This window comes from Xenopus tropicalis, chromosome 2 (assembly GCF_000004195.4).
Source record: "Xenopus tropicalis strain Nigerian chromosome 2, UCB_Xtro_10.0, whole genome shotgun sequence".
Taxonomy (NCBI): domain Eukaryota; kingdom Metazoa; phylum Chordata; class Amphibia; order Anura; family Pipidae; genus Xenopus; species Xenopus tropicalis.
The window spans coordinates 167,181,124-167,206,987 of NC_030678.2; the positions used below are offsets into that span (position 1 = coordinate 167,181,124).

The 25,864-nt window shown below is 39.6% G+C and overlaps 1 protein-coding gene across 1 annotated transcript in view; it reads right to left on the bottom strand.

Annotated features, from left to right (window-relative positions):
• Positions 1-22,163: 22,163 nt before the first annotated feature.
• LOC116408912 (cyclic nucleotide-binding domain-containing protein 2-like) overlaps positions 22,164-25,864 on the bottom strand; it is a 185,572-nt gene continuing 181,871 nt past the window's right edge. The window contains exon 15 of the mRNA XM_031897345.1: positions 22,164-22,898. Coding sequence (XP_031753205.1) covers positions 22,803-22,898 — 96 coding nt within the window. The 3' untranslated portion in view covers positions 22,164-22,802. The remainder of the gene's footprint in view (positions 22,899-25,864) is intronic.

Genomic DNA, 25,864 nt, shown 5'->3' on the forward strand with positions numbered 1-25,864 from the left:
TAGTCCCCAGAGTACAACTATCATATAAAAGATGTATATGAGTATGTTGCCATAACCCTGCATATTGATATATACAGGTATATATGAGTTTGCCTAGATGGCTCATTCTATTTTTCTATTTGTAAGAGTAGAGTTAAAAAGGATTTTTACAATGGGAGACGTTTAAGTGCAATAAAAAAATGGCTGTAGATTTCTGCACTTCAAAATAGAGACCTGCTTTCCCGTATAAATACAGAACTGCGTGCGTATATAAACGTACAGTATGTGCCCTGGCTACTTAGCCTGGATAACATGGAGGTTTTGTGGACCCAGTGATCTCCAGGATAAACATTATTTTAGCCAAAACATTTGCCATAGCAAATACAACACACAGTACATTAACTAAGATATAATTACCCCTTATTGGGGCAGAACAGCCCTATTGGGTTTATTTCATGGTTAAATGATTCCCTTTTCTCTGTAATAATAAAACAGTACCTGTACTTGATCCCAACTAAGATATAATTACCCCTTATTGGGGCAGAACAGTCCTATTGGGTTTATTTAATGGTTAAATGATTCCCTTTTCTCTGTAATAATAAAACAGTACCTGTACTTGATCCCAACTAAGATATAATTACCCCTTATTGGGGCAGAACAGCCCTATTGGGTTTATTTAATGGTTAAATGATTCCCTTTTCTCTGTAATAATAAAACAGTACCTGTACTTGATCCCAACTAAGATATAATTACCCCTTATTGGGGGCAGAACAGCCCTATTGGGTTTATTTAATGGTTAAATGATTCCCTTTTCTCTGTAATAATAAAACAGTACCTGTACTTGATCCCAACTAAGATATAATTACCCCTTATTGGGGCAGAACAGCCCTATTGGGTTTATTTAATGGTTAAATGATTCCCTTTTCTCTGTAATAATAAAACAGTACCTGTACTTGATCCCAACTAAGATATAATTACCCCTTATTGGGGGCAGAACAGTCCTATTGGGTTTATTTAATGGTTAAATGATTCCCTTTTCTCTGTAATAATAAAACAGTACCTGTACTTGATCACAACTAAGATATAATTACCCCTTATTGGGGGCAGAACAGTCCTATTGGGTTTATTTAATGGTTAAATGATTCCCTTTTCTCTGTAATAATAAAACAGTACCTGTACTTGATCCCAACTAAGATATAATTACCCCTTATTGGGGGCAGAACAGCCCTATTGGGTTTATTTAATGGTTAAATGATTCCCTTTTCTCTGTAATAATAAAACAGTACCTGTACTTGATCCCAACTAAGATATAATTACCCCTTATTGGGGCAGAACAGCCCTATTGGGTTTATTTAATGGTTAAATGATTCCCTTTTCTCTGTAATAATAAAACAGTACCTGTACTTGATCCCAACTAAGATATAATTACCCAGATCCATAGCATTATGGAAAACAGGCCCCATACCTGCACAATTAGGGTTTGTTATTTTATACTGTTCATGGGGGGCAGAGGCAAGTTTGAAGCTAGAGTATGGCTTATTTTTTTTTGTCCACCTCTAATATAACTAAACCGACCATATACATATAAACTGTACATGCCCCAATTTATTTGGACACCTGCCTGTCCAACATCTCATTCCAAAACTGCAGGGTTAATAATATTAATTTTTTACTTAACATTTTTCACTGCATTTTGGAACATCAAGTTTAGCTTAATGAGTTGGGTTCAGGGCTTTGTGCAAGTTCTTCAGCATTTTGCGAATCTTTGAAAAGATTCGCAAATTTTGCGGTGAAGCGAAACAGGACACTAATCACTAATCACGAACTTTAGGGGCAGATATATGAAAATTTGAGTTTGTGGGGAAAAAAAACAAAAAACAAATTATGGAAATATCTCTGGAACTCAAATAGTAATAAGTGAATTTTTTTTGCCAGACATGAATTCCCAGGGAATTTCCGCATTTTACCATTGGCAAATTGTTTCGCGAAACCAAAGTGAAAATTCGCTGCAGAAAAATATGTCACGCATCAAAAAAAGTTGTGGTCACGTCAAAATGGGCGCCGGACAGATTCGCTCATCACTAAACTCGACTCTTGATAAGTCAGCTCCTAAGATTTTCAGAAACAAAATGGGCGTTGTCATGGCAAAATGGGCGTGGTCATGTAAAAAAAAAACACCTGCGACAAAAAAAGACATGGGCGGCAAAAAAGTCCCGCAACAAATGCGTTTCATGGATTTTTTGCCGCTTCGTTCATTTTCCTGTTGTTTCGCAATTTTTCGGCGAAGCAAAACGGGACAGATTCGCTCATCGCTAAACTCGAATTTTTGAAATTTCATATAATTTGGGTTTATTTCCTAAAAAAAGAGTCGGTAAAAACTCAATTGGGAACGTTGATAGATCTGCATTGTGTCCCATCAGAGGGCATTTTAGATTGAGTGTCTAGATACTTTTGTCACTATAGTGTATATTTAGTTTGTTGATTTCAGTACCAGAACCAAGCAGATTCAGATTGTGCCAGTTCTACAATGCTGATCCAAGGTGAAGTGAAAAATATCATTACAATTTGATTTAATTTAAAATCCCCCGTTATTGACATTAGTACTCAAACAAGATTATGATGTTGATTTTTCAGCAGAACAGTAAACAGGCAGTTAAGCTTATTACCAGGAAAGTAGAATATTGTAGTTATTAGGATGATCCGATTATAGAGTTTGGGGAGACTTAGTGAAATAGTGAGCAAAATAAAAATCTAATTACAGAATAGCAGGTACAAAAATGTTTGGGATGGGGCCAAAGGGCCGTTAATTCTGCAAGAAATAGAAATTTCTATTCCGGCCATAGAAGATTAAATGCAGTGAGAAGGTACCGGGGAGATTCCCATTCAGTATTACACACAGTATTAACTCACAAACTGCTAAATGGCGACATATTTTGAGAACGTGTAGCTGGAAATTGCTCATTAAGTTGGGTTAATATATCATAATAAAAAAATATTATTATGGGACACATATAGTATAGTTGGCATAGGGTATTGCTAGACATCTATATTCTGCACAGGATGCAGGAAGGACACTCGTTGGACTTCTATTTCATATTTTTAACCATTAGTTTGAAAGTTTAGCTCCTCAAGCTGTAGGTCATGTGAACGTGAACCCCATGTTTCATCTTCAACGAAAACTATACCCCCAGAATGAATATTTAACCAACAGACAGTTTATATTATATTAAGTGGCCTATTAAAGAATCTCACCAAACTGGAATATATATATCAGTAAATATTGCCCTTTTACATCCTTTCCCTTGAGCCGCCATTTAGTGATGGGCTGTGTGCCCCCTCAGAGATCAGCTGACAGGAAGTGATGCAGCTCTAACTGTAACAGGAAGTAGTGTGGGAGTAAAAGGGAGAACTCTGCCCATTCATTGGCTGATGGGGCCTAGCATGTATGTGTGCCTTGGCTTGTTTGTGTGCACTGTGAATCCTATGATCCCAGGGGGCGGCACTTAGTACTTAAAATGGCAGTTTCCTATTTAGGATTACCCAATGGCACATACTGCTAAAAAAGTATATTTTATGAAAATGGTTTATTTAGATGAAGCAGGGTTTTACATATGAGCTGTTTATGCAATATATTTTTATAGAGGGGGTATAGTTTTCCTTTAAAGGGATTCTGTTTTTTTTTTTTTTTTTACAAACACACCAGTTAATAGAGCTTCTCCAGCAGAATCCTGCATTGAATTCTGTTTTCCAAAAGAGCAAATATACTTTTTTTTATATTTAATTTTGAAATTAGACATGGGGCTAGAAATGTCTTAGATTTCCAGATGCCCTCAGCCATATGTGCTCTGATAAATTTCAGGCACACTTTACTGCTGTGCTGCAAGTTGGAGTGATATCCCCCCCCCCTCACCCCCAGCAGCCGATCAGCAGAACAATGGGAAGGGAGCAAGATAGCAGCTCCCAGTAGGTATCAGAATAGCACTCAATAGTAAGAAATCCAAGTCCGGCTTGGGACTCCTCCACTTACATGGGAGTAGGAGAAATAGGTTAGCTGAAAGCAGTTCTGATGTGTAGCGCTGGCTCCTTCTGAAAGCTCAGACTCAGGCACACTTTACTGCTGCGCTGCAAGTTGGAGTGATACCCCCCCCTCACCCCCAGCAGCCGATCAGCAGAACAATGGGAAGGGAGCAAGATAGCAGCTCCCAGTAGGTATCAGAATAGCACTCAATAGTAAGAAATCCAAGTCCGGCTTGGGACTCCTCCAGTTACATGGGAGTAGGAGAAACAATAGGTTAGCTGAAAGCAGTTCTAATGTGTAGCACTGGCTGAAAGCTCAGACTCAGGCACAAGGCACTGAGATGGCGCCTACACACCAATATTACTGCTACAAATACATTTGTTGGTTCAAGAATAAAATGTTAAATGGCACAGGGAATTATTTGCTATGTAAACAGTGTAATATAGTAATAAAAACTATACCATAAAAATCATGACAGTATCTCTTTAAGCCTTTACACTAAGATACTGACTTTGCACATCAGAATGTGACCGTGGGTTAGGGAATTCCAATGATATGACCTTGTTTTCCCCTGAGATATTCTGGAATAATATTATCACTGAGCCCAGGGTTTTTGATGGGGCCTTTCCACAGTAGCTGCTCCCCAGTCCCATTATAAACCAACAGTGACATGTTTGTATTGGCTAGCGCAGTTTAATATATTATGTAAGAGAAACTCTTAATATAATTATCTAGTAGAATTAAGTCTAAAACAACTGGACTTTTCTGAGTTTTTCTTGAAAACGTTTAATATAATTGCTTCACGGGCATAATGTGTTTTTTTTTAATTATCAGAAATTACAAATCCGCATTTAAACTGAAGGTTTATAGAATCTTAATTGTGTTCAAAACTATAATGTGAAAAAAGAAACTCATTTTTTTTCTGAGGATACAGTATATTAGGCAACTTCCCTGGGGCGCTATAAGTGTTTATAGAACCTAAATAGATGTAGAACTAAGTAATGGTTTCAGCACCTTCTTCTTCACTCCGATGTTGTGCTGCAGCCCTGGAATAGCAGCAAATAGTAATTAGTAATTAGGCGCTCTGCTTAAATACGCACATTTATTGGGCTGTAGGACTTAAATGCACATTAAATCACCTACTGCTATTTATTGTGGATTTATTCGGCAGACTGGACCCCCAGCACACTGCTACGGCACTGCAAGCCCAGGTATAATCACATGTTTTTAGCGATTTAACTCATGGATCCATGTTTTTATCCACCAAGAACAGGCCCAAATTGGAGGACACTAGCTCAAGATGAATCTTTGCTGTCATTGTTGACTTTAATGTAACTATAATGTGTCATTCTTATTCTTTCCTGTGAGAGGTAGAGGGTTGATTATTCCACTACTTACCTGGACTTTCAGTCAGACAAGCTTCACATACAAAGAGTTATAAATGTGTCCCCTAGTAGGAACTTTGTCTAATGCAGTGCCTTGGTGGGTGTCTCTATAGACACAGAGGTGCTGATGGCTCTAGTCAAGTTTATGCTGGTCCCCAGGTATAGTTATTTGTCTAGTAGTAGTAGTTCTTAGTATTATATGTAGGGTGTAATGTAGGCCCCCAGCCTATAGAGGGAGCTAGAGCTCCTAGAGTATAAAAGGGGGGCATCATGCCCAGTTCAGGGCTTTTCCATGAAGACCATCAGAATACTGTAGATAGAACAGGGTTTCCCAAGTAGAGAGAGCACTAGGTGCGTGAAGTAGATGGGCTATGTAGCATGGGTAGCCCGAACCCCAGCTAGCAGGTAGATGGGCTATGTAGCATGGGTAGCCCGAACCCCAGCTAGCAGGTAGATGGGCTATGTAGCATGGGTAGCCCGAACCCCAGCTAGCAGGTAGATGGGCTATGTAGCATGGGTAGCCCGAACCTCAGCTAGTAGGTAGATGGGCTATGTAGCATGGGTAGCCCGAACCTCAGCTAGTAGGTAGATGGGCTATGTAGCATGGGTAGCCCGAACCTCAGCTAGTAGGTAGATGGGCTATGTAGCATGGGTAGCCCAAACCCCAGCTAGCAGGTAGATGGGCTATGTAGCATGGGTAGCCAGAACCTCAGCTAGTAGGTAGATGGGCTATGTAGCATGGGTAGCCCGAACCCCAGCTAGCAGGTAGATGGGCTATGTAGCATGGGTAGCCCGAACCTCAGCTAGTAGGTAGATGGGCTATGTAGCATGGGTAGCCCGAACCTCAGCTAGTAGGTAGATGGGCTATGTAGCATGGGTAGCCCGAACCCCAGCTAGCAGGTAGATGGGCTATGTAGCATGGGTAGCCCGAACCCCAGCTAGCAGGTAGATGGGCTATGTAGCATGGGTAGCCAGAACCCCAGCTAGCAGGTAGATGGGCTATGTAGCATGGGTAGCCCGAACCCCAGCTAGCAGGTAGATGGGCTATGTAGCATGGGTAGCCAGAACCTCAGCTAGTAGGTAGATGGGCTATGTAGCATGGGTAGCCCGAACCCCAGCTAGCAGGTAGATGGGCTATGTAGCATGGGTAGCCAGAACCTCAGCTAGTAGGTAGATGGGCTATGTAGCATGGGTAGCCCGAACCCCAGCTAGTAGGTAGATGGGCTATGTAGCATGGGTAGCCCGAACCCCAGCTAGCAGGTAGATGGGCTATGTAGCATGGGTAGCCCGAACCCCAGCTAGCAGGTAGATGGGCTATGTAGCATGGGTAGCCAGAACCCCAGCTAGCAGGTAGATGGGCTATGTAGCATGGGTAGCCCGAACCCCAGCTAGCAGGTAGATGGGCTATGTAGCATGGGTAGCCAGAACCTCAGCTAGTAGGTAGATGGGCTATGTAGCATGGGTAGCCCGAACCCCAGCTAGCAGGTAGATGGGCTATGTAGCATGGGTAGCCAGAACCTCAGCTAGTAGGTAGATGGGCTATGTAGCATGGGTAGCCCGAACCCCAGCTAGTAGGTAGATGGGCTATGTAGCATGGGTAGCCCGAACCCCAGCTAGTAGGTAGATGGGCTATGTAGCATGGGTAGCCCGAACCCCAGCTAGCAGGTAGATGGGCTATGTAGCATGGGTAGCCAGAACCTCAGCTAGTAGGTAGATGGGCTATGTAGCATGGGTAGCCCGAACCCCAGCTAGCAGGTAGATGGGCTATGTAGCATGGGTAGCCAGAACCTCAGCTAGTAGGTAGATGGGCTATGTAGCATGGGTAGCCCGAACCCCAGCTAGCAGGTAGATGGGCTATGTAGCATGGGTATCCCGAACCCCAGCTAGCAGGTAGATGGCGTAGAAGCCAAGGCTATGCAATAGTAAGGGACCAAGGTGTTAGGGGTAGGACTAGGGGAAGGGAGCCCTATGGCACGAGAGTCACAATAAATTCCCATCCAATGTAGGGGGTGTTTGCACATGTGACTTGTGAGATTGATCCTGTTATGTGAAGATGCTATTGGATGTATGCCAAGCGGTTAAATGGAAATGCTGGCCCATACTTTGATGTTAATGTGCTGGCAGATGCGACGAGTGAGTGCTGTGTGAACACTGTCCCGTTTACAAGTGGGGAATATTTAAACCACCATTGAAGCCAATGCTTTTGCCTGGTTGTGTTTGCTAAGGTAGCCACCTTCTTTACCCCTTACCTGCTTTCAAACCTTGCTTCCTGGACCATGAACATTGCTAACATATATTGTCACCTTGATTAGGACTTTGCCTTTTTTTGCCTGATCAGTACCAATTACCTGCCTTGCTTGTCCTGTTTGTACCAACTTTGTTCTACAATAGGTACAGACTAACCGGCCTGTTCCTTGTTACCTGCTTCCTACCCAGTCCTTACTAAACTCTCCTGGAGGCCACTGGCCCTGAGAATGGGTTCAGACCCCACACCAATCCCGACATTATGATCAGAGGTACACTTTGCCCTTGGCCTGTACCACCATTGCTTCAGTCCTGATAGATTCAAGTGTCAAAATTATTGATGGGTCAAACCCTTTGCATTGTGGGAAAAAAACAGATTGCATCTGAAAGTGCAGGGTTGGACTGGGGTGTCCAGGGCCCACTGCCTGCACCCCCACCCGTCCCCCTGAACGTGCATATCTCATCCTTAGCTAGGTGCAATCGTGGGAGGGTGGTCAGGGATTGGGTCTGAGTCCCAGTGGGTTTTTCCTAGTGTCCAGATTGCATCTGAAAGTGCAGGGTTGGACCCACCAGGGCTGTCACCCCAGGGCCCAACCACACCCACCCAGGGGCCTCCACTGCCTGCATCCCCTCCCCGAGCACACATATCTCATCCCTAACTAGGCACAATTGGGGGAGGTTGGTTAGCAGGGGGGTACTGGCAGAGATTGGGTCTGGGTCGCTGGGGCCCACCCACCGGATTTTCCCAGTGTCCTGCCAGCCCAGTCTGACCCTATGCAAGTGCCCATTGCGTCCATGGGCGTAATGTTTTTACCTTATAGCAACTATTGCTTCCAGTACCGTCTCTTTAAGTAATCTGAACTGGACCTCTCTGCCACTTCTATTCTCTTTGTCATTAGTATCAGGCTGACTATGTGCTTCATTGCAATAGGAAGCTCAGTACTTACTGTAATAACTTACTGCATTTACTTTATTACTTTACTTTATTATTTTGTCTATCTATATATATATATTAAATATACATTAAGAATTTTGAAGAACACTTTCATTATCTTCCCAGGTCTGGAGAATAAACAGTCCTCCTAGCAAGGTCCCTAGCAAAGCGGGGGGGGGGGTGAAAATACAGCCTGTAATTATAATTGATATGAGCCACAGCCAATACACAGAGACAGCTTTCTAATAGAGAGACAGCTACGGAAGCCAAGCTCTTATCTAGGCCTTACACTTGTTTTACATATCCTTAATGAAAACTCCTGATACCAAACGCTCAACATGATAAATTGCTGCCAAGCGTATACGGCATCGGTAAACAAACAGCGCGCAAGGAGAACTCTCGGCTCATTTGGCGCGTATCATTAAACAGACCGGCTACGGGGAAGGCATTTGCATTGGGCGCATTAGAAGGCACATTTGCTTTCTGCACATAATTGATAAATCAGCCCTTTAGCCCTGGCGGTTTCCCACAATCCCTCTGTGTATTGTTGTACCAAACAATTGCTTCAGCACAGATAGGGGGCCCATTTACTAAACAATTTTCAGGTAAATTCCTATTTTTTCTAAATTATAGAACATTTCGGAATGCATGCGAAAATTTTGTTAACATTTTTCACAGTTTTTGGTAAATTTCCACGACAAAAGCATATTTTGCGCAAAAAATATCAACATTTCGGAGTTCGTTTTGGTTACACTTTCATCGGGACTAGTGATGAGCAAATCTGTCCCGTTTCACTTCGCCATAAAATTATTGAAACGGCAACAAAGTTCGCGAAACGCATTTGTCGCGTTTTGTGAACTTTCAATTTTTTTTGTCACTCACGTCTATTTTTTTATCGCCCGCATCTATTTTTTGTTGCTGCTGCAATTTTTTTTGTAGCTTGTGCCAATTTTGACATGACCATGGCCAATTTTGATGCGACCGCAAAAAAAATTCAGTGTGATGAATTTTTCCGTTGCAAATTTTCATGGAAGTTTTGCAAAACAATTCGCCAATGGCAAAATGCGAAAATTTGCAGAGAATCCATGCCTGGCGAGAAAAATTCACTCATCACTAATCGGGACTATCTTTTCGCCAGGTTTGATCTGTCGAGTGCCATTGAGTCTTATGGAAGGCTTCCAAAGCCAGTTTTCATGAGGTTTACAAACTTTTCGGGCTGAAAATTTAGTGACTTTTGGAACGCAATTGCGATATTTTTGTACAAACGATAAAAGCATTTTAGAACTACAGAAATCATCGTGGTTACTCCGACTTTATACCATATCGCATTTCAAGTGCAAAAAAAAAAACACATTTTAGTAAATGTGCCCCTTATTGATGAGCAAAATTGTTCGCCAGGCATGGATTCACGTTGAATTTTTGAATTTGTCATTGTCAAAAATTCACCCTGAAAAAAATGAGGCACATCAAAATAATGCATTGTGCGTCAAAAAAAATGTCACGCATGTAATCTTTTTGACGTGTGCAACAATTTTTTTGCCGCTCCGTTTTGCGTTTTTTTTTGCCAAACCAAGACCAATTCACTCATCACTAGTAACATTTTACATTTTTGCCCCTTAATATATATTTCAATTTAGAAAAAAAAATAAATAAAACACAACAAAAATCACAAACCCCTCCCCGAAAAATTGCCGTGAAAATAACTGTGACCCCAATTTTTAGCCATAAATTTTCGAGATTGATCAGAACACAGTCAGGGAAAATGTAAAATACAAACCTAGGGAGTTGCTGTAGAAGTCAAAGGGAAGTGTTTCTTTTTAAAAAAAAAAAAAAAATTCCTAACTGCTTTGAAGAAATTGCTGTAAAAAAACATAATTTTGTAATAATCGTAATTAATATGGATAAATATGCCCCGCTGGGTATTTTTCTACTTTATCAGGGTAACTGCAGGAAGAAAGGCCAAGCCATGCGGTTGCAGTTACCCCACACCCATTCCTTTAGGGGCGGATTTACCAATGGTCGTATATGTGTTATTTTGTGCTATTTTTCTATTTAAAAAATTTGAATTTTATACCAACAATTATGGGTCAGATTTATCAAAATGTGAGTTTAGAGCTTAATGCAGAAAGGGTCCCATTTACTAATCCACGAACGGATCTAAAGCGTCCGAATGCGTTTTTTTCATAATGATCGGTATTTTGCGATTTTTTTCGCCGCCGTCGCGACTTTTTCGTAAATTGTCGCAACTTTTTCGTAGCCATTACGACTTGCGCGAATTGTCTCGTCTTTTTCGTAGCTGTCGCGAAAAAAACGGAAAGGTTTGCCCGCCGTTTACTAGCGCTCAATACGAAAAAGTCGCGACAATTTGTGCAAGTCGTAACGGCTACGAAAAAGTCGTGACAATTCACGCAAGTTGTAACGGCTACGAAAAAGTTACGACAATTCACGAAAAAGTCGCGAAGGCGACGAAATAATCGCAAAAAATATGAAAAAGTCGCAAAATGTTCGTTTCCAATCCGATTTTTTCCCATTCGGATTCGTGGATTAGTAAATCGGCCCCAAAGACTCACCTCTACTCTTTATTCATTCTTATGGGATTTTTAGAAGCGTATTTATCTAATGGTGAGTTCTAACTTCCACCCTTCTACGAATCCCATAGGAATGAATAGAGCCCCAATGAGTTTCTATGTATTAAGCACTAAACTCGCATTTTAATAAATCTTTCCCTATATGTCAAAAACACCAATGTAAATATACACCATCTAATGGCCAATGGGAGCTCTCTGGCAATTATTTTGTGGTCCTTCCTCTCTGAGGTATATCATTTTTTCTTATTTTGTTGTGGAGCTATTTGTGCTATTTAAATGATGTATTCGAGATATACACAAGGTTTCTGCTTCTTGGCGTCAGAGTTTATTCGTAGTAGAAAAAGACTCAAAATCCACATAAATCTGAATTTTGATAAATTTGCCCTTTAATGAGTCCAACTTGTGTTGTGAGCCCAATACTTTGGTTAGGAGGCACTTTTTCAAGGAACTCAGCAGTAAATTATAAATTAAATGTGGCGACCGGATCAGTCCCCTTATTATGTGCCTATTTTGTGGAGTTACTCTGTACTGGCTATAAGGAAGGAAGTGCTGTGGGCACTAAGGACTAAACAGAAGAATATACTGTATGGGGCACATTTACTAATCCACGAACGTCTGAAAGCGCCGAATGATCGTAATGATTGGTATTTTTGCGTTTTTTTCGTCGCCGTCGCGATTGTTTTGCGCAACTTTTTCGTCTCCATTACGGCTTTATCGTATATTTTCCGCAACTTTTTTGTCGCCGTCGCGAAAAATTCGGATTGGTTTTTCCGCCGTTTACTATAGCCCAATCCGAAAAAAATCCTGTTTCCCGTTTCGCTTCACCATAAAATTTGTGAAACGGCAAGAAAATTTGTGTAACAGTGAAAAATTCATGAAATGCATTTGTCACGCAATTATTTTGTCGCTCGTGTTTTTTTTTGTTACCCACGTCTTTTTTTTTGTCGCCCGAGCTTTTTGGACGCGACTGCGCCCTTTTCTGATGCAACCTCGGCCAATTTTGCGTGACCGTGCCCAATTTGATGCATGCCGAAATTTTTTGATGTGCAACAAATTTTTCCATGGTGAATTTTCACGGAAGTTTCGCAAAACCAATTCGCCAATGGTGAAATGCTGAAATTGGCTGCAGATCCATGCCTGGCGAAAAAATTTGTTCATCACTAGTTGCAAGTGAAGTTGGAAGTGCTGGGGATGCACATACCTGATCCGTGTTGCTACTGCTACTGCCCACGCTACATACACTATAGGGCTCATTTAGCTCCATAAGAGCAGTGGGCAACTTGCACTTTTCCCTGAAGGGAGTTGAACATAAATCTATTTTCATTAAAGGTTCTTGAGTCACTTCGCATTTCGGCACAGTTGCATTCAGTGGCACTCAGTCCTTCCTGCCTTCCGTAGCTGCGCCTATTGCCATAGGGTTACCCTAAAGCTGTTGTCACCCCCTATCCAGGCAGTAGCTCTAGGGTTCATTTGGCACCCTTTGTCAATAGGTGCAGCACACTTAAACCAAAAGTATAGGGTGCACATCATTTGCCGAAGAGCAAAAATGGTGCCCAGCAGACTTTGAAAATATTTTGGAGGACTGAGGCCGATTTTATTATTATTATTATTATTAACATTTATTTATAAAGCGCCAACATATTCCGCAGCGCTGTACAATAAGTGGGTTTCATACATTGGACATATAGAGTAACATATAAAGCAACCAATAACCGATACAGGAGGGGAAGGGAGCCCTGCCCAAAAGAGCTTACACTCTACAAGGAATTACTGCATTTTATACATTGGGCATACAGAGTAACATATAAAGCAATCAGTAACCGATACAGGAGGGGAAGGGAGCCCTGCCCAAAAGAGCTTACACTCTACAAGGAATTACTGCATTTCATACATTGGGCATACAGAGTAACATATAAAGCAATCAGTAACCATTACAGGAGGGGAAGGGAGCCCTGCCCAAAAGAGCTTACACTCTACAAGGAATTACTGCATTTCATACATTGGACATACAGAGTAACATATAAAGCAATCAGTAACCGATACAGGAGGGGAAGGGAGCCCTGCCCAAAAGAGCTTACACTCTACAAGGAATTACTGCATTTCATACATTGGGCATACAGAGTAACATATAAAGCAATCAGTAACCGATACAGGAGGGGAAGGGAGCCCTGCCCAAAAGAGCTTACACTCTACAAGGAATTACTGCATTTCATACATTGGACATACAGAGTAACATATAAAGCAATCAGTAACCGATACAGGAGGGGAAGGGAGCCCTGCCCAAAAGAGCTTACACTCTACAAGGAATTACTGCATTTCATACATTGGACATACAGAGTAACATATAAAGCAATCAATAACCAATACAAGAGGTGAAGAGAGCCCTGCCCAAAAGAGCTTACACTCTACAAGCAATTTGCCATGAAGTACACGCGCAATAGGGTTCATTTTGGCAAAGTGGGGACAGTTGTTTTCAATTCTATGCCCCCCTTTTGCCTGCAATGATGCTGGAATTCTGGGGAAAAAAATACTGAACTTTAGGAAAAATACTAGGTGGCCCTACTCCTTGAAACTGCACTTTGCTCACTGCACTTGTGAATATAAATGAGTCTTTATATATCTATGTATTTATTTTACATTGATCCACACTTTGCTGCTTATACAGCCTTTGGATGAGGCAGTAACTCCCATATATGTAATAAAAGGCACTCATTTTGCCCAATAACAGTAGCAGTAACGCACAGTAACCAGTGATGAGCAAATCTGTCCCATTTTGCTTTGTTGAAAAATGTGAAACAGCAAAAAATTCACGAAATGGGGAAAATGACGCACATCAAAAAAATTGTAAAGTGTGACAATACTTTAGGCGCGCGAAAATTCTTTTGCTGAGAGACAATCTTTTTTTGGTGTGAGAGACAATTCTTTTGGCGAGTGAGACTATTCCTTTTTTGACGCTCGCAAATTTTAATGCCCGTTTCACAGAAAATTCCGTCAATGGCGAAACATGGAAATTCGCTGCAAATCCATGCCTGCCAAATTTTTTCACCCATCACCAACAGTAACCAATAAGATGTTTGCTTTTAAATAGGTGAACAGCAAATTCTACCTGCTGATAAGTTGCTATGGGTTACTGCTCCTGGGCAAACTTAGTGCCTTTTATTACATACTGTAACCTCATAAATGCTTTACTCTGTTAAACTCCAAATGTGCATCTCTGGATCCAACAAGGTTTAGAATGGTTTATCTGTGAATCATCCATAAATGAATAAAATCATAAAATATGAGCTAAAAAAATCAGCATAAGAGGTTATGTAGGAGCAATTGCATTGCTCTCCCCATATCCCCCTATTTTATTCTTTCTATAACTACTTTCCTCTCCTGATTATAACTTTAGAAACGTTTTAAATGTCAGCACAGCTTGACCTGAAGAAGAACATTTTCTTCTAGAGACGTCTGGCTGAGTGCTCATTCCCCTGGGGATCCGGCAACGTTCTCGCATTTCACCCGGAGAATGGTAGGACGGAAAGTGATTGCTTACTATATATTTATCTGCCTTTATTAAGATGGAAACCAGTGAATAATCAAGAAAATACATCTTTAAACTCTTTTATCTATTAAATCACAACAAAGTGGTGGATTCTGGATGTAGAAAGTCCTTGATAGTGAGCACCTAAATGAAATTTACCTTTAAATGTCAACACAGCTTGACCTGAAGAAGAACATTTTCTTCTAGAGACGTCTGGCTGAGTGCTCATTCCCCTGGGGATCCGTCAACGTTCTCGCGTTTCACCCGGAGAATGGTAGGACAGAAAGTGATTGCTTACTATATATTTATCTCCATTTATACAGATGGAAACCAGTGAATAATCAAGAAAATACGTCTTTAAACTCTTTTATCTCTTAAATCACAACAAAGTGGTGGATTTTGGATGTAGAAAGTGCTTGATAGTAAGCACCTGTGCTTTCCTGGACGTGCCTGCTATCATTATACCCCATCTCTGTCTCACACCTAATCAGAGCTTTAAGAGATTTCTCTGTAATATATCAAGTTAATCTCACCATTCGCGGCATACAAGCCCACGCTTGTCATATTTTATTTCGGAATAAAAGCACCTGAATGGGTTACAGATGTTTTCTGCCTGTAGAGGAATATTTGATTAATCCTTTAGAAGGCCAGGTACAGTGACCTCTAAAGCCGTAGATGATATATGATACCTGGGATTACATAAACAGATGAAGATAAATGAAGATTGGCAGCTCCGACCAGACCCGGGTTTAACAATGTCAACGAATGACTTGGGATGAATCGATACCATTGTAAGTGATACGCAGCCTGTGTGTCTTACCCGCTAGGCTACTATTTGCCACCTACGCATACGTTGGTGATCATTGTTATTTAAGTGGAATATATATCTAGTATATATGCTTTTTCTATTATTAGGATCAAGATGTTTGCAGAGAAAACTTACACAGGATTCAATGATTTACGGCACTGTTTTATTCTAAGGCTAGGCCAGGAACTAGCAGACTATACTAATGCTACACAGATGTATGCTAGCTAAAGCACATTTTATCAATTATATACATGTGTAGGCTCATTTATCAATTTTGTGAATTGAAGGGGCACATTTACAAAGATCCAATGGTTTTCTGGGCTTAAATCATGATATAGTAACCACGATAATTTCTCATGTTCTAAAATGTCACGAAAATTCTTTTATCGGTCGTACGAAAATATAGCAATTGCGTTCCGAAAGTCATGAAATTTTCATGCAAAAAAGTTTGTTAATCAAAAAAACCTTTCTGGCTTTTTTTTTTTTTTTAAATACTTATTTTCCTTTTTTTCAAACAAAACAAAGTGTAAAAGAGAGGAGAAAAGAGAGAGAAGAAAAAGCGGGGGTGAGAGAGAGAGGAGAAGAAGTAGTAGAAAGTTTACATAGTTTGCTCGCATTGAAGTTGGTGAGACATAGGGACTTAGCATGGTGGGTCAGGAGTAGTGATGGGCGAAATGTTTCGCCAGGCATGGATTCGCTGCGAATTTCCGTGTTTCGCCATTGGCGGATTGTTTCGCGAAATGGATGAAAAAATTTGAAGCGGAAAAATTCGCCACACGTCCAAAAATTGTCGCCCGCGACAAAATAATAGCTGCGCAACAAATAATAGCCGCAGGAGACAAAATAATAGCCGCGGGCGACAAAAAAATAGCCATGGGCGACAAAATAATAGCCACGGGCGACAAAAGAATAGCCGCGGGTGACGAAAGAATAGCCGCGGGCGACAAATTTTTTTTTGACATGCGACATCTTCGCTGTTTTGCAAATATACTCCATTTCGCAAACCTTTTGAAAGATTTGCTCATTTTTCGGCGAAGCGAAACGAGACAGATTCGCTCATCACTAGTCAGGAGTGTCTCCTATTCTAGGCAGGGGGTCCCCCTCAATGTCCGGCCATGGTTGCCATATTTTATCAAACTTTGCTGGGCATCCTCTGGGAAGGTATGTAAGCTTGATCCATTGTTTTTTCCGGGGAGGCTTAGGTCCCATCCAGCGGAGAATGATACACTTTCGAGCATAGTAGAGTAGGGCCCGGGCGAATAGTCTAGAATAGTCTACTTGGTCCTCCATAATGCCGAGTAGGCAGGCGTGTGGTAGAGAGGAGAGGAGGGTGGGCTAGTTGAGCTGACATATGAGTGGTAATATCTTTCCAGAAGTCCTGGATCATGGGGCAGTTCCAGATCATATGCAAGAAATCTGCTTGGTCCACTTGACACCTGTGACATTTGTCACTATCTCTGCGTCCCATTTCTTTTAGTCTGACCGGAGTGTAATAGACCTGCATCAGGAATTTGTATTGAATTAATCTGTCTCTTGAGAACCTTTCTGGCTTTGATGCCTTCCATGTCTAGCTTTGGAAGCCTTCCATAAGACTCAATGGGACTCGACGGATCAAACCTGGTGAAAGATAGTCTAGAGGAAAGTTTAACCAAAGCTTTAAAGAATTCTGAAATGTTCGTAGTCTTTGCGCAAAATATGATTTTTTTCATTGTTTTTTAACAAAAACCACAAAAAAATCGTGGAATTTTAATGGACTTTTCGCATGCATTCCGAAATGTTCTATAAGTTACAAAAAAGTTAGAAAAAGTATGAAGTTATCTCAAAAGTTTAGTAAATGGGCCACTTAGAGTTTTTTTCAATTCAAATAAAATTTAAATTCAACTAAAACTGAATGCTTATTTTAAAAAAATGGAATATTGAACATAACTTGTTTGAATTAAACATGAAAAACGTAAATGCACTGAATTTGTATTCTTCTTGACATTTTCAATGGGTCTATAAATTCCCATTGATTGAAGTGTGAAGTTTTTAGATGGCAAAAGTCCTAGGGGCCCATTTACAAAACCTCAATTAAGTATCTATGAGATAAAATCGTATTTTTTCTAACTTTTTTTTGAACATTTTGGAATGTCCACCATAATTTTGTTAAAATTTCACAACTTTTTCGTGGTTTTCATTATCTACCACAAAAAAGTCGTACTTTTCCCAAAGACAACGAACATTTCGGAATTCATTCAAGCTTTGGTATCTTTTCCCCAGGTTGGATCTGTTGAATGCAATTGAGCCCTATGGGAGGCTTCCAAGATCATACATTAAAGGTTTCAAAGCCCGAAAGGCTTTCTTTGCCGTTTACGAACTTTCAGATCTGAAAATTTTGTGACTTTCGGAAGGCAATTACGATATTTTCGATAAAAGCATTTTCATGACATTTTAGAACATCAGAAATTATTGTGGTTACTCCGAATTTTTTCCATATCGTGATTTTAAGCCCCAAAAATTCGGACTTTAATGAATGGGCCCCTTTTTTAAAAATTTTTGAGAAGTTAACAAAAATCACAAAAAAGTTGTGGAATTTTAACGGAATTATCGTGGACTTCCTGATATGTTCGATAAGTTACTTAATACTTACTTAATTGAGGTTTTGTAAATGGGCCCCTAAGACTTTCGAGTTTTGGAAAGGTAATTCGAATCTGTGAGTTTCCACAGAATTGCAGAAAAAAAATGTAAATTTGAATGTTGATAAATTAGCCCCAAACTGTCTATTTTAAAAGACCTCTTTACCATAATTTTCTTCGGTCGCACAAAAGATCGTCAGATCCGCCACTAAGGTTCAGGGCTGAAACAGGCAGATAAGGAGGTAGAAACAATAGGATTTCTACCTCCTTCTGCCGATTCAGCGCTAAAGGCAGATTTTGGTCAGGTGACTTCTATGGCGCCCGATCAAAATCTTTTAACCTGCCCCATCGGCGTGTCGACCGATATCAGCAGCTTCCTACGATATCAGTCGACTCGCCAACTTGCCATACACGCACCGAATATCGTACGAAACGAGGTTTCCTACGATATTATCGGTGCGTGTATGGCCAGCTTTATAAATGATCCGATTCGCAACCTGTATTTTATATATAAAAAGTGAATTTCAGTTTCTTCAGTGATACAAATTTTTCCCTGAAAAAAAAACAAAAAACTTAAATTTTGGTTTGCAAAACTCAAATTTTCAATAATTCTTAAGTGCAAAAAATGTCAAAACGCTCCTGCACTGATGGGAGTTGTCCTATGCAAAATTTATGGGGTTTTTCAAACCAAGTTTTTTAGAGTTTGTAGACCCTTTGAAAATGATGGGTAGAATATGAATTTGATGCAGTCATGCCAACCATGAGAAAAATGCATTGAAATCAATTTTTTTTTACGGCATTTTGTTTCATACATAATACTTTGCAGTCAATGGGCATTTTTTTCTCAAACTTTTTTTTTGTGTAAAAAATTGTGCTGCAAAATTTTCATAAGAAATATTCTGATGATGAAATGTGGAATTTCACAGCAAATCCTTGACTGCCAAAAATTTTCACTCAGATTTGAAAATAGTGTCACACTTGTTACATACATGCCACCCTTATTCTCCTAATTTTTGTCAATATGGTAATAATGTTGTCGGCATATTTGTGTGTTTGGGTTTAATATAATTGCTTTATTTATAGACTTAATTGGCAAGTTAGGCTACTGGTAGAAATGGACTGGGATTCTCTTACACATAGGGGGCCCATTTACTAAACAATTTTCAGATAAATTCAATTTTTTTCTAAATTATAGAACATTTTGGAAAGTATGCAAAGATTTCGGTAAAATTCCGTAAATTTCTACGAAAAAATCATATTTTCCTCAAAGAATAACGCTTTGGTTACACTTTCATTGGGACTATATTTTCGCCAGGTTTCATCTGTTGAGTGCCGTTGAGTCCTATGGAAGGCTTCCAAAGCCAGAACTGTTTTGTTACAAACTTTTCGCCCCAAAAATGTAGTGACCTTCGGAAAGAAAGTGCGACATTTTCGTATGCACGATAAAAAGCATTATTGAGACATTTTAGAACTACAGAAATGATCGTGGTTACTTCCAATTTATATCATATCAAGGCTAGAAAAAACGCATTTTTGTAAAGGTGCCCCATAGTCGCTTCAGCTATGGATTCCTTGATGTTGCTCTTAGCAGAACTTTTGCAGAGGGTCTACGGTTTGGGTTTTTGTTGGGTTGAACTTTGTTAATTGATAGTTTTTTGGGGATTTAACAAAAAAAAAATCACAAAAGTCTTATTATGTAAAGTCCATGTTGTCCTTCTTCTGTTATAAATCATAGATCACATGGTGGGGGTGAAAAAGAGCAGCGATAAGTACAACCTTCCAGAATTTTCTTGCCGGTGTTTCCTAAAGTAGTAATCATTTATTTGTTGTCAGTTATAACCTTGATTTCATAAACAACAATAATATTTTCCATTGAGGAAGAAAAAAAATATGAAAATCAACAAGAGAACATACTGTTAACTGTAAAGTCAAAAAGATACAGAAAAATCAAATACAACGTATTGTTTTATTATTACAGAAAAAAAATGAAAATTTAATACAGGTAAAGGACCCATTATCCAGAATGCTCGGGACCAAGGGTATTCCAGATAAGGGGTCTTTCTGTACTTTGAATCTCCATACCTAAATTCTACTAAAAAAAATCAATAAACCATTAATTCAACCCAATGGGACTGTTCTGGCCCCAATAAGGGGTAATTATATCTTAGTTGGGATCAAGTACAGGTACTGTTTTATTATTACAGAGAAAAGGGAATCATTTAACCATTAAATAAACCCAATAGGGCTGTTCTGCCCCCAATAAGGGGTAATTATATCTTAGTTGGGATCAAGTACAGGTACTGTTTTATTATTACAGAGAAAAGGGAATCATTTAACCATTAAATAAACCCAATAGGGCTGTTCTGCCCCCAATAAGGGGTAATTATATCTTAGTTGGGATCAAGTACAGGTACTGTTTTATTATTACAGAGAAAAGGGAATCATTTAACCATTAAATAAACCCAATAGGGCTGTTCTGCCCCCAATAAGGGGTAATTATATCTTAGTTGGGATCAAGTACAGGTACTGTTTTATTATTACAGAGAAAAGGGAATCATTTAACCATTAAATAAACCCAATAGGGCTGTTCTGCCCCCAATAAGGGGTAATTATATCTTAGTTGGGATCAAGTACAGGTACTGTTTTATTATTACAGAGAAAAGGGAATCATTTAACCATGAAATAAACCCAATAGGATTGTTCTGCCCCCAATAAGGGGTAATTATATCTTAGTTGGGATCAAGTACAGGTACTGTTTTATTATTACAGAGAAAAGGGAATCATTTAACCATTAAATAAACCCAATAGGGCTGTTCTGCCCCCAATAAGGGGTAATTATATCTTAGTTGGGATCAAGTACAGGTACTGTTTTATTATTACAGAGAAAAGGGAATCATTTAACCATTAAATAAACCCAATAGGGCTGTTCTGCCCCCAATAAGGGGTAATTATATCTTAGTTGGGATCAAGTACAGGTACTGTTTTATTATTACAGAGAAAAGGGAATCATTTAACCATGAAATAAACCCAATAGGATTGTTCTGCCCCCAATAAGGGGTAATTATATCTTAGTTGGGATCAAGTACAGGTACTGTTTTATTATTACAGAGAAAAGAGAATCATTTAACCATTAAATAAACCCAATAGGACTGTTCTGCCCCCAATAAGGGGTAATTATATCTTAGTTGGGATCAAGTACAGGTACTGTTTTATTATTACAGAGAAAAGAGAATCATTTAACCATTAAATAAACCCAATAGGACTGTTCTGCCCCCAATAAGGGGTAATTATATCTTAGTTGGGATCAAGTACAGGTACTGTTTTATTATTACAGAGAAAAGAGAATCATTTAACCATTAAATAAACCCAATAGGACTGTTCTGCCCCCAATAAGGGGTAATTATATCTTAGTTGGGATCAAGTACAGGTACTGTTTTATTATTACAGAGAAAAGAGAATCATTTAACCATTAAATAAACCCAATAGGACTGTTCTGCCCCCAATAAGGGGTAATTATATCTTAGTTGGGATCAAGTACAGGTACTGTTTTATTATTACAGAGAAAAGAGAATCATTTAACCATTAAATAAACCCAATAGGACTGTTCTGCCCCCAATAAGGGGTAATTATATCTTAGTTGGGATCAAGTACAGGTACTGTTTTATTATTACAGAGAAAAGGGAATCATTTAACCATTAAATAAACCCAATAGGACTGTTCTGCCCCCAATAAGGGGTAATTATATCTTAGTTGGGATCAAGTACAGGTACTGTTTTATTATTACAGAGAAAAGGGAATCATTTAACCATTAAATAAACCCAATAGGGCTGTTCTGCCCCCAATAAGGGGTAATTATATCTTAGTTGGGATCAAGTACAGGTACTGTTTTATTATTACAGAGAAAAGGGAATCATTTAACCATGAAATAAACCCAATAGGGCTGTTCTGCCCCAATAAGGGGTAATTATATCTTAGTTGGGATCAAGTACAGGTACTGTTTTATTATTACAGAGAAAAAGGAAATCAGTTTTAAAATTATGAATTATTTGATTAAAATGGAGTCTATGGGAGATGGCCTTCCAGTAATTTGAAGCTTTCTGGATAACAGAACTCCATATAAAGGATCCCATACCTGTGCATTCATATCTCAAACTATTAGGGCTTTTGGTGCTCGTCAGTTGGGTTGGGTGGATATTTCTAAATCTTCTAGGATCAATGGATCAGATATAAGTACTAAGATGGAAGGAACAATGAATATGTGTAATGCCCCTATGATAATAAATGTCTTGTCAGATGAAGATAAGGTGATTCATTGTAGGACCTTGGTTTCCTGCTGAGAGACAGTGAAAAAGTAAATGAAGGCTCACTTTTAATATTTATAAGCCATTTGTCATTCCATTCCAACCAGTCAAGGGCCCAAGCTCCCCTACACCGGGACACTCCAAGGACTCGTGTTGTACAATATTCTAATCAGCTGCACACTTACACACAATATAAAACAAAATAACATTCTATTCGCTAAGGTTTGTCGAGAATATAACCGCCACTTTTTCTTCTAGATCTGCAGCAAACTGAATAATGGATCAATCCGTGGAGTGACGGAATACAAAAACAACCTCCATTTTCCTTTTTTTGCTATGTCGATAAACCAAAATACACAAACTTGTAGTAAAAGAGGGTGAGTTGCGTTGCCACCTGGGGGTTCCTAGTGCTTAGTAATGAGACAGGATTTGTACATCTTCCATTTCATGTATTCTTGGATCTTCTGCTTCAATATCTCTTTGGAAGGATATGGTTGAATCTATCGAAAGAACAGATAAATAGAAAGTAATACAATGGGATGTATATTCAGATCTACTGTAAGTTCAATTAGATTTCTAGTCAATAATAAGCCATTTTTTTTTTTAATTCTTGCCCCCTTTGCCTCAAACAACCTCTTGCACTGAAACCTTGTTCCATCTTGATCCAACAGTATAAGAAAGATTATTTAAAGTACAAGTCCTTTATTTTCTATCATTAAAAACATATAAAGCTCCTGTTGGCATCACAGTTGCCTGACGCATTTCAGGCGGTCCTGCCCTTAATCATAGGCATCATCTTGTATGTATATCTTTATTTATAAAGTGCTACTTATGTACGCAGCGCTGTACAGTAGAATAGATTAATACAAACAGGGGGTTATTAAGATAATAATAGATAAATACACAGTATAACAATAAATACAGATAAATACAGTTGCAACAAGTTAAGAGTCAAAGACACAAGAGGATGAAGGTCCCTGCCCCGTAGAGCTTACAATCTACTCTTCTATTGATCCAATAGAAGAGTCATTGCTGGGGTACTAGTGTTGTTACAAGCTTTTTCTCAGCCCTCCACGTGCAAAAACATTCAGCCCAGTGGGACTCCATAGCTACTATTCAATAGGGCTCATTTACATCCGCAAGTGCAATTTAATGCACAATCGCCATGTGTTCCCACAATGCAGTGGGTTTTCTCCGAATACTGGAATCATTGTGGAAGCAGACAAGCGATTCTCTTGATGCAATTGTGTTGCACCTACTCCAATTGTATCTGATTTTGCAAAATGGCCGAACCGCATGTTGTCTTTGTCCAAAATCGGGAGATATTGTGCCAAATTTTTTTGAAGTTTGCTTGGTGTAATTTCCAGTGTTCTTTGGGGTCATCTCCAGTGTTTGATGTGTAAGTGACTTGTGCGCCCTATTCTTTCGGCACAACTAATCTGCACCTATTGACGCAAGGCAACTGTGGAGCTACTGCCTGGTCCAGAGATGGCAGAAGCTCAAGGGTTCCCATGTGTCACTCAATTTGGAACTGAAGGCAGAAAGGAGTAAGTGGCACCAAGCACAACTATTGGGAGAAACTAGATGTGTATTTTGACCCAAGTACCTATAATGAAGTTGGTTTTACACACAACTAAGTGCAAGTTGCCCACTACACTTGTGGATGTAAATGAGCCCTAATATCTTATCCATGAGAAGGTAAGCCCATTATCAGGGACCCCATACTTTTATTACTTCATGGGTTCTCAGTTTTAGTTCATTCAACATAATGCTGCCTTATGTTGCACTTAATTATTACAGGTGTCACTGTTTTCTTTAACAAAAGGATAGGGACCATCTATCGATCCACATCTATAGTTTGTATGTACAGGTATGGGATCCATTATCCAGAAACCCATTATTCAGAAAGTTCCGAATTATGCAAAGGACATCTCCCATAGACTCCATTATAAGCAAATAATTCTAATTTTTTTAAATTATTTCCTTCTTCTCTGTAATAATAAAACAGTACCTGTACTTGATCCCAACTAAGATATAATTACCCCTTATTGGGGCAGAACAGCCCTATTGGGTTTATTTCATGGTTAAATGATTCCCTTTTCTCTGTAATAATAAAACAGTACCTGTACTTGATCCCAACTAAGAAATAATTACCCCTTATTGGGGGCAGAACAGCCCTATTGGGTTTATTTAATGGTTAAATGATTCCCTTTTCTCTGTAATAATAAAACAGTACCTGTACTTGATCCCAACTAAGATATAATTACCCCTTATTGGGGGCAGAACAGCCCTATTGGGTTTATTTCATGGTTAAATGATTCCCTTTTCTCTGTAATAATAAAACAGTACCTGTACTTGATCCCAACTAAGATATAATTACCCCTTATTGGGGCAGAACAGCCCTATTGGGTTTATTTAATGGTTAAATGATTCCCTTTTCTCTGTAATAATAAAACAGTACCTGTACTTGATCCCAACTAAGATATAATTAATCCTTATTGGATGTAAAACCAGCCTATTGGTTTTATTCAATATTTAATTGATTTTTAGCAGACTTAAGTCATGGAGATATAAATTACAGAAAGATCCCTTATCTGGAAAACCCCATGTCCCCAAGCATTCTGGGTAACATGTCCCATACCTGTATTTGTTTATCAAGAGTGCACAGCCTACAGATATAGCTGAAGTCTCCATCCCTCAATAACCTGGTGTTTTAATTTAGGAACCGCTGGCGTAGGAAAGGTTGAACTTCACATCTGAAATAACTGGGCTTCACATGATGCCTAACTAAGAGCATCTCATGAAATTATCAAAGATTAACAGACATTAAATTAAACACATGCATATTCATTCTGCTTCATTTCCATTTCACGTTTAAATGGCGTCCTCCCTTTTTGCTTATAAAATAGACACACCGTACTGTATGTGATTGCTGGCAAGTATTAATTGCAAGGATGAGTTTCTCACTCTTTTCCATTTACATGGAAATTCCGTAAAACCTGGTGCTTAACCAAAATGCTTTCTAAAGTCTGAGAACACATCTTAAAAAAATACTTACAAATGAAGTTCTCAGGTTTAAACACAAGCAGGCCCGGATTTGTGGAAAGGCCACAAAGGCCCGGGCCTAGGGCGGCAAAAATTGGGGGGCGGCATGCCGCCCCGCCGCACCAAAATATTACAGTTTATTGCGCATACGGAGCAATGGGGACCTCTCCCCCACTGCTCTGTATGCGATTGAAAAGGGCCGCGCATGCGCGGGGGGAAGGTTCGCCGTTCGCGCATGCGCTGGGGGGCGTTCGCCGTTCGCGCATGCGCAGGGGAGCGCGACAGAGAGGGGGCGGCCTCGGGGCACCCGGCCAACAAATCCGGCCCTGAAGTGTAGCGTTAATTGTATCCTAACCAGGGCTTTGTATAAAGGTTGAAGTGGTATGGTTGCTAACAGAGACCTATTAAAGACCAATAAATA